At 38.7% G+C, this 14164-nt stretch overlaps 1 protein-coding gene across 2 annotated transcripts in view; it reads right to left on the reverse strand.

Moving 5' to 3' along the window:
• LOXHD1 (lipoxygenase homology PLAT domains 1) overlaps positions 1-14164 on the reverse strand; it is a 219353-nt gene that overhangs the window by 168377 nt on the left and 36812 nt on the right. For both annotated transcript variants that reach the window (XM_006144420.1, XM_006144419.1), the window contains exon 5: positions 8158-8256. In XM_006144420.1, coding sequence (XP_006144482.1) covers positions 8158-8256 — 99 coding nt within the window. The remainder of the gene's footprint in view (positions 1-8157; positions 8257-14164) is intronic.

A 14164-nucleotide genomic window follows, 5' to 3' on the forward strand; every position in this document is an offset into this window, starting at 1 on the left:
TACCCCAGTGTCTCCCAGAGTTTCCCCAGTGTTTTCCAGGAGCCGTTTTATAGTTTGAGGTCTTAGATTTAGATCTTTGATCCACCTTGACTTAATTTTTGTCAGAGGTGAGAGGTAGGGGTTCAGATTCATGTTTCTGCAAGCAGAAATCCAGTTTTTCCAGCACCATTTGCTAAAGAGGTTTTCCTTTTCCCACTGGATTGACTGGTAACCCTTGTCAAAAATCAGTTGACTGTATGTTTGGGAATTTATTTCTGGGGACTCTATTTTGTTCCATTGGTCCACATGTCTGTTTCTGTGCCAGTACCATGCTGTTTTGATTACCACAACTTCATAGTATATTTTTGGATCAGGTAGTGAGATGCCACTCACTCCACTCTTCTTGTGCAGAATTGCTTTGATAATACAGGGTCTTTTATGATTCCAGACAAACTTTATGATTGTCTTTCCTAGATCTGTGAAGAATGTGTCTGGAACTTTGATTGGCACTGGATCTTTGAGGACCTCTCTAGGTTTGAAAAGTTTTCTCCCAGGATTTTATGGAATAGATTTTCAATACTTTTATTAATTTCTCCACCTTCCGCGATACTGATGATCTGGATGTTGGGACATTTAATGGTATCTAGTATTACTTGTATGTTATTGTAATTTGGGGGGGTTATTTTCTCAGTCTTTTTGAATTTTTCTATTTCAGAGGTTCTATCTTCTACAACTGAGATTTGACCTTCTGCATGATCTAATCTGTTTGTGATACTTTAAGTGGAAGTTTTGATTTCCCGTATTACAGCCTTCATCTCTAACAATTCTGTATGATTCTTTTTTTATGATATGTATCTCCTCTTTCAGATCGTACAAGAACTTCCTCACCTCCTGGAACTCATTGTCTCTTTTCTCCTGCATCTTCTGGAGTTCATTGTCTCTCTCCTCTTGCATCTTGGTTAGCTTTGTCACTATGAATATTTTAAATTCCTTATCTGACATTTTCATGAGTTCCCTTGTATTCTCTTTGGAGGAAGAGGAGTTATCCTTTTACATTAGAGAGATATTTTCTTTGTTTCTCATATTTCTTGGGTCTCTGCAGTGGTTTCTGGCCATCTGATGGATTATATGTCTTTTTCCTAATTTCTGTAGTTAAATCTGAGCAATCAGAAGAATGCAGAAGGAGGTGACTTGCAGTTTGTAAACAGTACTGTTTTCTCCCTTTGCACAAGTGATTCAATGAAAATTTAGGATTAATCTGATCCTAAAAGTATTCAGATATTTGAATACTGAGCACCTAGACCTGTCTAGAAAATCAGGGTATAGAGGCTGAGCAGAAAAGTCAGAAAGGTAAAAAGAAAAGGAAAAAGAATAGAAAAAAAAAAAAAGAAGAGGGGAAAAAAGACAAAGTAAGAAAAAGAGAAGAAAAAAATTTTGTAAAAAAATGAAAACAGCGCTGTGAACTCATAACTCAAATATAGATAGCTGCTGATTGGCTTATCCTATGGGGGCAGGGGGAAAGATAAACATTAGAAAAATGAAAGAGCAGCCGAGAGCTAAGTTTGAAAATGTTTAAAAAAATTAAAGATATATATAGAGAGAGAGATGGAAAAAGACAGAGAGAATAAGTGGGGTGTTGTAACCTGGCTCCTGGCTAGACTGGGGAGCAAGAGGGTGAAGTCTGGGCAGAGGGTCTTTGGTGGTCAAGATCCCTGAATAAAAATATTCTTTAAAGTTTCTTCTAAAATTTCCATAGTTTTGCTTTTTTGTGTTCAAGTCTTTATCCTATCTGGAAGTTATTTTTGTACATGGTGAAAGGTAGGGAATCTAATTTTATCTTTTCTCATCTGGTTAGACAATTGTTCAAACACCATTAATTGAACACCACATCATTCCCTCTGGTTCATAATGCCTTCTCTCTGTGTGTTTCTAAACTCTTTATTGTGATTCATTGGTTTATTTTGTTTATCCACTAATGTCACACTGTTTTACTTTTTAGAGATCTACTGTATCTTAATATCTGGCAGGGTACATACCCAAATTATTAATATTGCTAATATTATCTTCATTACTCAAAATTGCTTTGACAATATTTAGGCCTTAAGACCTACAAACATTTTAATAGTAGCTTTAATTCTGGTGCATATTGCCTTTTGAAAACTTGACTAAAGTTGCATTGCATTTATAGAGAGACCTGGAAAAATTTGACATCTTAATAAATTTGAGTCTTTTTTCATCCATGAATATATCTCCACTTATTTATCTATTCTTATATATCTTTCAACAAAAACGTATATTATTTTTCCAGAATGCTCTCATTTTTTTAGGGTTATTAGTAAGCACTTTATAACTGCTAAGATAAATAGTGCATTTTTAACTAAATGTTTCAATTGCTTGTAATTTTTTTTTAAATTTGTGTTTATTAATACTGTATCATGCACCCTTATTGGATCTAATGGTTTGTAAATTCTTGTGGATTTTGTAGATAGCTATTATTTTTTATGAAAATGAAAGTTTCTTTATTTTCAATCATTATAGCTTTCATCTCTCTCTCTCTCTCTCTCTCTCTCTCTCTTTTCTGACCCTAGAACCTCTAATACTGTGATGAATAGAAGAAATGATTTCCTGGAATATTTCTTTTTGAGTAGAGTATTTCAATTTTTCAAAATTAAGCATTTTGTTTACGTACATTTTGGTAAATAGCCTTATACTTTCAAGGAGGTTTCTTTCTGTTTCTGGTTTTCTAAGACTTTTTTTAAGTCATAAATCCACATTTTTCTGCATCTATAAAGATAATTATTTATTCTCCTTAATCCATTATGTAATAAATTACATGAATAGATTAGATTATCTCTGAATTCCTAAAATAACCTTACAGAGTAGAAATTCTTAAATTTTTTTCTTTTAGGTTTTTGCTATAGGGCTCATGCAATCACAGAAGAAAGACAGAGAGAGATGATGAGAGAGAAAGTAAGAAATCACACCCCAGGGGGGATGGCCATGTTGCAATTCCTTCTCCTCTATTATCCTCCTGGGATTTTTGGCATGCATGCACACATACCTGGTGTGATTTTCAAGTCACCAGGTCTGAGACTCTATCTGAAGTCAGCCGTGTGGAAATCCAGTGCCTTATTTATTTATGATTTTGATATACTTATATCTTATTGAGGATTTTGGGGGAGTGTCTGTTCATAAATGAGATTAGCCTGTACATTTCTTTCTCTTGATGTATCTGCCTGATTTTGGTACCAAAAAAAATCATAAAATGAACTAGGGCACATCACCTCTTTCCATATTATTTGAAATAATTTATATAAAATGGAGATTCTCTATTTCTTAAATATTTGGTAGATTTTTCTTGAACAATCTTCTAGGTTTGATGTACTGGGTTAATTTTAATTGCTGCTCTAATTTCTTTAATAATTACAGGTCTCCATGGAAACTGGCTACAGCAAGTCCTTAAGACGATCAATCTTTTTAGAAGCTGAGTTGAAAGATCAGGCTATGTCACATAGTAACAATCACAAGGCTTGGACCTCAGTCTCTTTCCCACAGCAGAGTAGAGCCTTGCATTCCCCCAAGCATGGGTGATAATGTGGCAAAAGAGGACTGAAGGCCAAGATTCTCCTATATCACTGCAATTGGACCCCACCCCAGGAAAGAGGCCAACACTTTTCTAATCATTCTGCTTCCAGACCTCAAACACATGGGCCAATGTTCCTCCCTTAGGTCTGTATCCTTGTTCTGCAAGATCTTTCTGGGATGACTCAGAATATGATGGGAAACAGAGACCTACACACCTACTATTGCTACTGTCTCTGTTAGTTTCTCCCCACCTGCAAAAAAAAAAAAAAAATGCAGTTCCAGATGATAATAATGACGATGATGATCTAACATGTGCTACAAGACTATTGATATTATGGTTTCTTACTGGATTGATAATCACTTAGAAACGTGCTTTTTAATTCTTAAATGGGCCAAGTGGCTGGAATTTCTTCTAATTTTATTGCCTCGTGATCAGAGAATCTTGTCTCTATGTTACTCCACACCTCTTTTTGTTCTGGTCTCTGTTATTTCCCCCCCCCCGCAAAAAAAAAAAAAAAATGCAGTTCCAGATGATAATAATGACGATGATGATCTAACATGTGCTACAAGACTATTGATATTATGGTTTCTTACTGGATTGATAATCACTTAGAAACGTGCTTTTTAATTCTTAAATGGGCCAAGTGGCTGGAATTTCTTCTAATTTTATTGCCTCGTGATCAGAGAATCTTGTCTCTATGTTACTGATTCATCTGAGTTCATTAAGACTTGCTTTGTGGTTTAGTAAGCAGTCATTACACACTTGAAAAGAATGTGTACTCTCCACCAGTGGGACGCAGTAATCTGCACAGTTCCAGTAGCCCAAGCTTATTCACTGTGTAGTTAAAATCTTCTCTACCCATATGAAATTTGTGTCCACTTAATCTATCAATTATTGAGAGTATTGTATTCAACTCTCTCACTATAATTTTGTTTTTGTCAAGTTGCTCCAAGAATCTTAATTTTTCCTCCACATATTTTGAAAATATGTTGTTAAATTTATATGAGTTCAGAATGATTGTATTACTCTTTCTGTTGTCACTTCTTTTATCATGGTCTAATACACACTGCTTTTATTTCTAACAAAGTGGTTTGCTCTAACATTTAATTTGATGGGTAGTAATGTAGTTACACCTGTTTCTTTCCTAGTGTTGATATTTTCCTGGTAAACTTTATACCATCTTATTTATTCTCACACCTTCTATCTCATATATGTAAGCTATATGTTTTCTTTTCATCTAACATGTAATTATTTATTTTTTAAATTGATGATTTTAGCTTATTTCTATATGTTGTGATTATTGATACACATTGTAAATTCACACATTTATCTTCTATTTTGCTATTAACCATGCTTTTCCTTTGCTTTTCTTTCTTCATTTCCTGCCTTCTATTGGATTGATTGAGTCTTTATTACACTATGTTCCTTTTAATGGTTTATAAGTAATCCATTTCTAGTTTGGGGGTTAGTTTTGCAATTTCAATATGCATAATTGACATATTAAAGTCTATAATTATCTCTCCTCTCTTTGGGGAGGGGAGAAATGGGACAAGGCCAAGAATTTTGTATATAAAGTTCCATCATTCATTTCACTTCTCAAATATTACTGATTTTAAGGTTTTGGGGCCCTGATTTTCTTCATGCATTGATATTAGTCATTATTATTGCTTTGTACAGAGTTTACTCAGATTTGTTACATAGTTATCAAATTCTTTTCAACTTTGTTTTATTGTATTGCCGTCTTTTCTCCTGCATGCAATTTCCTCTTTCTTTCTTTCTTTCTTTTTTATTTTTTTTGAGAGATTTTTGTTATAGGGTGTGTGTGCTCACCAGAGAAAGAGAGATACAGAAAGACAGAAAGCGAAAAATCACCCTCCCCCCCCCGCCCCCACCCACAGGGGATGTCCATGTTGTAATCCCTTTTCCTCCATTGTCCTCTTGGGATTTTGGGCATGCACAAACACAAGCACAGCATGAGTTTTAAGCAGCCAGATCCAGGACTCAAACCATGGTTGACTACATGGAAGTCCAGCAACATAACCATTATGCCATCTGCTGGTCCCAATTTTCTCTTCCTTAAAGTATTCCCTTTAGTGGTTGTTTAAGTATAGGTTTATGAATAATAAACTCTATTTCTCATTGTGTAGAAATTTGTTAACTTTTCCAACACTCTAGAATGACAACTTCACTGAGAATTAAAGGTTGTTTGGAACATTGAGATTGCATTTATGACATCTATAGGTTGTATTTATGATATAGATAGGTTGTTGACAGGAATTTGCCATCAATCCAACTATTATTTTTATAGGAAATAATCTGCCAAATCTACATCTTACAAAAATCCTTCTCTTTGTTTCTTCTGATTTCACGACAATGTATCTAAATATAAGTTTGTTCTTGTTTATTCTGTTCATCTGAAGATTGATGTATTAGCTCAATCCTGAATACACCTCATTCATTATCTTTTCAGATATTCCTTCTCACTTATTCTCTATATTTTCTATTTCTAAAACTCTTATTGCACATCTTTCAGAATTTCTCATTCTCTCCTCTGTTCTCACAATCTCTCATTCGTGTTTTTCATCCCTTTATCTTTATGTATTTTCCTCATATTTATCTTATAACTCAGTAGTTCTCTGTCCACTATTTCTAGTTGTGTTCTTTTTTAATTATTTATTTTATTTTATTTATCATTATCATTATTCTTCAATTTGCTACAGGGCAAGTGTGCACACCAGAGAGAGACAGAGAGAAAGAGAGAGAAGGAAAGTAAGAAAGTGAGCTGCCAGGACTCAAATCATGGTTGGTCATGTGGGAGTCCAGCACCTTAACTATCATGCCAACTGCTCTCCCCTCTGGTTGTGTTCTTTTTTTGTTGGAGAGGTTTTTGCTATAGGGTGTGTGTGCTCGCCAGACAGACAGAGAGAGACATAGAGACAGAAAGCGAGAAATCACCCCCCAGGGGGGATGGCCACGTCGCAATCCCTTCTCCTCCATTTTCCTCTCGGAATCTTGGGTATGCACGCACACGCACCTGGCGTGAGTTTTAAGCCACCGGGTCCGGGACGCAAACCATGGTCGACTACGTGGGAGTCCAGCGACATAGCCATTACGCTAACTGCTGGTTCCCTTGTTGTGTTCTTTAATTCACTCATTTAAGTGTTAATCTTTGGTAACTATATTTCCATTTCCTGTTTGATTCTATTCCCAAATTTCTTGTATATATTTTTTATGGTGACTTGTTATTTTCTTTAATTATTTCTTTCAAGTCTTTAACATTTTTAAGCAATCTAATTACAGCATTTCTCAGATTTCTACATTGTCTGAAGTTCTTAAAGATTTAATATTAGTGTTTGTCATGCCCACTAATGCTTAGTCACAATGGATTTTTCCCTTCAGTGTTTTGTAGTTTTGGAAAGTGAATTCATCTCCAGGATTTTACCTGTGGGAATCTCATGAAATTTCACCAATGCTTCCGCCAAGTATCCAAGGTTTTTTTTTGTTTGTTTGTTTGTTTTTACTGAAATGGAAGCAATTTTCTGTTCTCATGGAAAGGGGTTTCCCAAATCACACATGCAATGTAAAAATCAGACTTCAAGCTCACCTATGTATAGGCCTAAGGTATCAATTCTCAGCAATTTTTTATAGCTCTTGCAGAGATAAGTTTACTGTACAGATAAGCACATTTTTGTCTATTCTATTTTTTCACTGAAGATGTTCCTATGAACTTTCAGGGCTCCTAGCTTTATGTGCAGTTCTAATTTTGAAGCTTTTGCCTCATGCAGAGCCAAGATCTCATTTTCTGACCCCATATGGGCATGAAAACCTATCCCTTAGATTGTTGATCATGAAAGCTTCCTTCTTCCAAGAGCCATGGTATCAATTCATAGTTAATGCTTTGGTTTTGAAATCCTTCTCCATTTTTGGTACCTGGAGATTTTTCTCTCTCTTTTTTTTCCTTATAAGCTCAGCAATGCATTTTGAATTCTTTAATATATTATGTCCAAATCCCTGTGTCTCTATAGCTTTTCTGACTCTTATGTTATTCTACTAAATTAGCAGAAGCAAGAAAAACGTCAGTTTTAGTTCTACTGGTCTGAACTTCATCCAACAGCATCAACTGTGTCTGTGCTCTCAGCTCCCACTTCACATGTGAGGCCAAGTTCAGTTCTACCTTCCAGCCCCATTATGGTTTGCATTGAATTAGGCCATTCCACCATGCATGCCCATTTGCAACTCAAAGTATAATTCAAGATGAAGATTGACCATAGAGAGTAAAAAAAATGAGAATGAGTTTCCCAGGGATGCAGAGCTTGGGAATATTCATAGTCTAGGATACAGGACAATTTTAATCCCCCCAAAAACCAGGCAGAGTTTATTCTGAAAACACATCACATACATAACCTTTCAAACATAAAGTGGGCATTCTGTTTCTTGAGATATACTATGACAAATTGCATTACAAAAAGAGAAATATTCAACAGAGGAGCACAAAGGAGGTTTGAGCTGCCTTCTGCCTGGATTGTGAGAAACAAGCCACCTAAGAGATAGTACTGGGCATGGCTTGTAAAGAAAGGATTTAAACCCACTACCTGTGTCTCCATACTCTCCAAAGATATTGATGAAGACGTCAGCATCCGTCCCTGCACCGATTACATCACCAGTGTACACCTTGACTTCATACTTGTTACCTAGAAACAAAAGCAGAGAAGGCTTTAGCTCAGTAAGCTTCTGAGAAGAGAAGAACAGAGTCATCAAAGTCACTGCCATACTTCCATTCCCCAGCAGCAATGCATCCTTACTGTCAGCACTGAGCAAAACGCAAGTCATTCAATATTGGTTCCAAATGGTCATTGTTAAACTGCATGTGATGAATAAATCACAGGTAGAGGGGAACTTCTGACTGTGTATCCTAATACATTGCCTTAGAATACATAAATGTGCCCAGATCCAAGGGGCTACCCTGAACCAATCCACCAGCATATCATCCCTAAATTACTGGCATGCTTTTAATTGGGCCCCCTACATCTCTGCCTTCTTCAATCCGTTCTCCACACTTCACCACAGCATAGAAACTCACTGAGGAACTGAATCATGTAGAGTAAAAGTTAGAGCTGGTGTATGGTTAGAGGAAGGAGACTCCAAGTTTTCTTTGGGTGCCAAGAATTCCAAGGGCTGAGATAACCTTCCTTCTCTTTTCCCTTCCCATGGTGGCCTTCTGTTTTTCATATATCAGAATGCTTTTTTTTTTTTTCAGATGTCTCATGCCCAATATGTGAAGCTGATAAAAAAAACTAGAACTGTCCCAAGTGAGGCCCAGAGTCCTGGCTCCCCATCTACCTCCTGCCTAGTACCTTCCCTGACACCTGCCCAGCCTCAGGGCTCTCTCTCCCATGTGTTCCTCAGCTCTGTATGTTGTCTATGTCAATGATTTTTAAGTTTTTTTATCTGCAGCCTTGTGATGTCTGTCATTTTCTGCAAGTAAACTTTCTAAGTTCCTTAACAACTTACAAAAGGCTGGAGCAAGACTTCCTTTTCTTATTTTGTCTCTCTCACATCTTTTAGCACAGTGCTGGGCACACATCCTACAGTCTTATTAAATTTGTTGGAAAACCAATAGAATCAAATTTTCTAAAACTCAAAATCCCAAGGAAGTTGCTCAGGCCAAAGGACTGAGGTTGGGGAGATGAAGAGAAAATCTAATTTCATCAGTTGCCCATCCTGGTTCTGCCCCGCAGTACAGTGACAGACTTCTAGACATGATGTGTTGTATTCAGGAGACCCACAAAGAATACTCCACACACAGTCTCTAAAAGTTGGTCTTTTACCTGGTAAGAACACTGATCCAGAAGAGACAATGTCTTCTCCTTCTCTCTTCAATATACACTTAGTGAAACCATCAATGGGAAGTGAGGAGATGGAGAAGAATCTACCAATCCTTGGTCCTAATTAAAGGCTCCAGAAGGAACAGTAACTCTTAGATTCTCACCTTTTCTTGTATAACTATGAAGACCCCTGAGACAGGAGTCAGAACCAGTTCCTTCAGAAGAGGTCAAACCCAGGGAACAGTGGGATCAGTGGCTTAAAACTTGGGCTACCCTCAGACTACCTTGGGAATGTGATAAAATGGCAGATTTCCAAGTTTTCCTCCCAGAGCTTCAGTCATGTGGTCTGTAGGGAAGACAAGGAGGGCCTTGGCCATGGCTAGCTGATTCTGCTCTTTGTCATCTTTCAGGTTCCAGAGGTCTCCTACTGGTAGGTTATTTTCTCCATGGCTGGTAGGGACTTTGTAAACTTTCATTTTGGTTCCCCTTTCCTAGCTCTAGTGCAAAGCTCACTTTCCACCAAGGCAAGGTATCCAGGGTTCTTTGTCTGTTATCATGGCAAGAGGTTCTGAAGCCCATTGCTGAACATCAGAAGAGACAACAGGACTCCAGAAGGAGCTGGGCACAGTTAGTAGGAGAAAGGTTGAGAGGGACTAGGAAGCACTTGTGGAAGGAGCAGCCCACATTCCGAATCATTCCAGAAGCAGAAGCAGAATTAGTTGGTTGAATTAGAATTATAAAGAAAAAGATTTTAGTTAACCAAAAAAAAAAAAAAAAAAAAAAAAAAAGGATGTTCTAGTAGCTAGGGATATCCAACAAAAGAAGAAGATGCCGTTGGGTGAAGTAAGCTTCTCATCCCTGGAGACACATGAGCAGTTACTATGTACCAAGCACATTGCTGGAGTGTCATTTGTCAGAGACACTGTAGAAAAAATACCATGAGAGACTGTAGGACAGTCTGTTGTATAACTATGAAGACCCCTGAGACAGGAGTAAGAACCAGATCCTTCAGAATAGACCAAACCCAGGAACAGTGGGGTCAGTGGCTTAAAACTTGGGCTACCCTCAGACTACCTTGGGAATGGAAACACAGAGGTTCTTCTTTAATCTGCAATTTCATGGCATATGACCAAGCAGGGTGGACCCTTAGATTGTGGAAGAAGCCGGAAATCAAGGAAGCATCTCAAAAGGCAGTGGGGGGAGCCCAACAGGGCTTTGAGAACACATAGCATCCATGTCTCAGGGAAGCTCAGACAAGACAAAGTGAGGTAATACGGGATTCAGGGTTAAGGATCAAGAGGCCAGAGCTGGGGTGAGAATGTGTTTCTAGGCCTTTCCAGTGAGGCGAACAGGATATTTCAGCCCTGGAATCAAAAAGTTAGAGGGATTGAGTGCAGGAGGAACAAAGCGGACTGTCTTACAGTCTCCATGGAACTTTCTATGTCAAGGTAAGCCTCTGGATCCCTATATGGTTGGCTGGATGAAGAATAGAATCTCATGTGCACCAGTCACCTGAGGAAGGAACCAGATCTGCAGCAGGGAGGGATGGACACTCCTGAAACCATCTTTAAAAACCTTGCTAAATGGACAACGAGATTATTATATTACTTTTTCACAACCTTTCTTTTTTTCCCCCCACATTCCCACTCCAAGTAGAATCCCTCTGAATTGCCACTTTTCCAAAACTAGGCCTGGGGCCCAGTGCCAACCCTGACTTGAGATTAAGTGCAATTGACAGAGAACAAGGCTGAACAAAAGCAGGGTGTCGTTCTCTCACTGCTGGCAAACTGTCAATGCAGTGCATCAAGCCTGCCTCCCAACTGGTCGTATGAGAACACCCCAATTTCCTGTGACTAGCATTTCAATAAGTACAGACTTGCCGTTCTGGTCACAAGTGGGTTTTTGTGTGTTGAGTTCACCCCTTAGATCTGGTGATCAGTGAATGGGCAAAATGCCCATATATGAAATGGAGCTGCTGTCTTGGCAACAGGAAGCCATCCAGAAGGAAAGGTGAAGGACCTATAAAATTGAAACCCTGCCTGAAGGCCAGAATAAAAAGGGGCAGAAAGATGATGGAAGAAAGACCGAAAGATGATTCCTAAGTGGAGAAAAAGGCCACCTTTTATCTATGAAAATGGCATCATTGAGCTACCTTCTAGGGCAATGAGTACTGAATATTCAGACAGGTCTTTGCAGTTAACAAACCATCTGCACATCCTACAGTGGTCATATATTTATTACAGGCAGGGCAGGTACTATTGACATTTTTATTTACAGATAAAAAAACTAAGATGCAGAGAGCAAGGTGGCTTTCCTGAGGACATATATCTGCTAGATGGTGTAAGAAGGACTCAAAGCCAAGTCTCTTGTTTTAAAACCAGGGCTCTTCCCAAGATACCCCAGGGCCTCTCATGCCTTATGCCAGAGTCAACAAATTTCTTGTAAAGTTCCAGATATCAAATATTTTAGGCTTTAGGGGCCATTCAGTCTCTTCTTCAACTACTCAACTCCACCACTGTAGGATGAAAGCAATGATAGGCTATATTATATTTACAAATGGGTTTGGCTATGTTCCTAGAAGTCTTGATGGACGTTGATAATTGAACTCTGTGTGTGTGTGTGTGTGTGTGTGTGTGTGTGTGTGTGTGTAGACAGAGTCTCACTGTTGGCTATTGTCCTGTTTCTACTTACCAGCTAGAACTATAGGTGTATATCACCATCCAGATTTTTGTTGTTGTTGTTGTTGCCAAGGGCAGCCTTGAGTTCACAACCCTCTTGCTTTCAAAGTCACTAAGATTACAGGCACACTCCACCATGCCTGGCCTTCCAGTTAGACCGGGAGTTGAACCCAGGCCTTCACATGGTACCAATCTGTGGAGCACAACATCTTAGCAGCATTTTCCATCATAGCTTAGCCTGAATTTTATATTATTTTTTAAAGAGAGTTTTTGCTATAGGGCACATGTGCTTGCCAAAGAGACAGAGCAAGACAGAGAGACAGAACATGAGAAAACATGCCGCCAAGGGATGGCCATGCCCCAATCCCTTCTCCATTTTCCTCTTGGGATTTTGGGCATGTGCGCATATGCGCCCAGCATGAATTTCAAGCCACCTGGTCCAGAGCTCAAACTGTAGTCAGCCATGTGGGAGACCAACGACTTAACCATTACTCCATCTGCTGGCCCCTCCTATGATTTTTATATATCACAAAATATTATTCTTTTTTTGATCTCTTGGAAATGATTTAACAAATGTGAAACCATTCTTATCTCACAATCCACACAAAAACAGGTGGTGGGCCAGGTTTGGCCCCTGGGCCATAGTTTGTCACCTGCCGACCTCTGTCTTATGCTCTCAGACACTGTTTCATGTGTACGTCCAGGCAGGGACTGTGGGCAGCTCTGCTCTCTGTGGACTGGAAGGGGAGTGGAGCTTCAAGGTGCAAGGTAGTCAGCTGCGGGGCATGGAATAAGAACAGCACATCCCAGCACTAGCTGAGCAGCTTAAGGCACTGAAAACTGGGGACCAGTCTTCCTTCTCTATTGGATTATAGCATACCCTGGCCCAGTATAGACAAATGGGGACAATATTCCCTGCCTCCATAATGCTGTGCGCTCAGGCTGAGCCTGGAGGTCCCATGAACCTGACAGAAAGGAGGCCTCGTCTGGGGTTTCTCAAAAATGAGGACAGATGGCAACACTAGTCTGTGACTTCCAGCATTGTGCCTTTAGGTCACAGGCTGGCTGAGACTGAGCTAGGAGCAGAGGTGGAAAGAGAGGTCAAGTTGGAGAAGTAGCTAGTAAGCAGTTGATCCCTCTTCTTTTTTTTTTGAACTGAACTTACAACATAAATGGGTTTGTACTTATTATAGTACTTCTCGTCATGGGAATGTAGCCCAACTAATTAATTAATATAAAAGATTTTGTTTATATTAAATCTCTTCTCCATTTCAATGTTAATACAAAGGTTTTTGTTTTTGTTTTTTTTACATTAAATCTCTTCTCCATTTTAAAGTTAGATACTTTGATTTTTCTAAATTTTTGTCCCCCAGAGATAGAAGTTTCAATTTTTGGCTAGTTGATATCTAAGTACAATGTTAACTTGACAGATAGCAAAACAAAAATCCAATGAAAATACAGAGAAAGACTTCTCATTGGGTCAGGAGACAGTAATTACAACTCAACAGTGGGCGACTTCCCTGGATTCTGGACAAGAATTTCCTTATTTCATGTGCTTGAGAATACCAAAACTATGAAACATTGTTTATGTAAATTTTAGCCATCTTAACTTCTTTGACCTCCTTTCTAACCAGCAAACACAAATTACAGACTGCATTTTTGAGTGCATTATTTGTTGTAAAAAAAAAAAAAAAAAAAAAAAAAAAAAACCATGTTTTCCCTCTAAGTGAGAGGATTTTTTCCATTCTATGGGAAACAGCTAAGAATGTGAAACTACTCCCTACTATTTGGCGCCTTTCAGACATCAATGCTCAGGATTACCTCCAACTGCACAAAGGTCTTCAGGATGAGGCTTGATTTGGAAGGTCCTTCCAAGTCCTATCTGTCCATCTCTCTTTCCTGCATATACACCTAAGCAAGTGCAAATGCCTGTGAGGTTGAGGACCGCTCCTAACAAGAGCATGATGGCCTCTCCAGCTTTCACTGCTTCCACAACAGGCAGCACCAAAAGCAGTGAGAGGAGCACTAAGACCAACTGCGTAGACACTGAGATCACGGTGTGGGGATCTTGAGAGCTGGAGGGTCCAAAGAAATGG

The sequence above is a fragment of the Tupaia chinensis genome, unplaced genomic scaffold (genome assembly GCF_000334495.1).
Source record: "Tupaia chinensis unplaced genomic scaffold, TupChi_1.0 Scaffold000119_2, whole genome shotgun sequence".
NCBI lineage: Eukaryota > Metazoa > Chordata > Mammalia > Scandentia > Tupaiidae > Tupaia > Tupaia belangeri.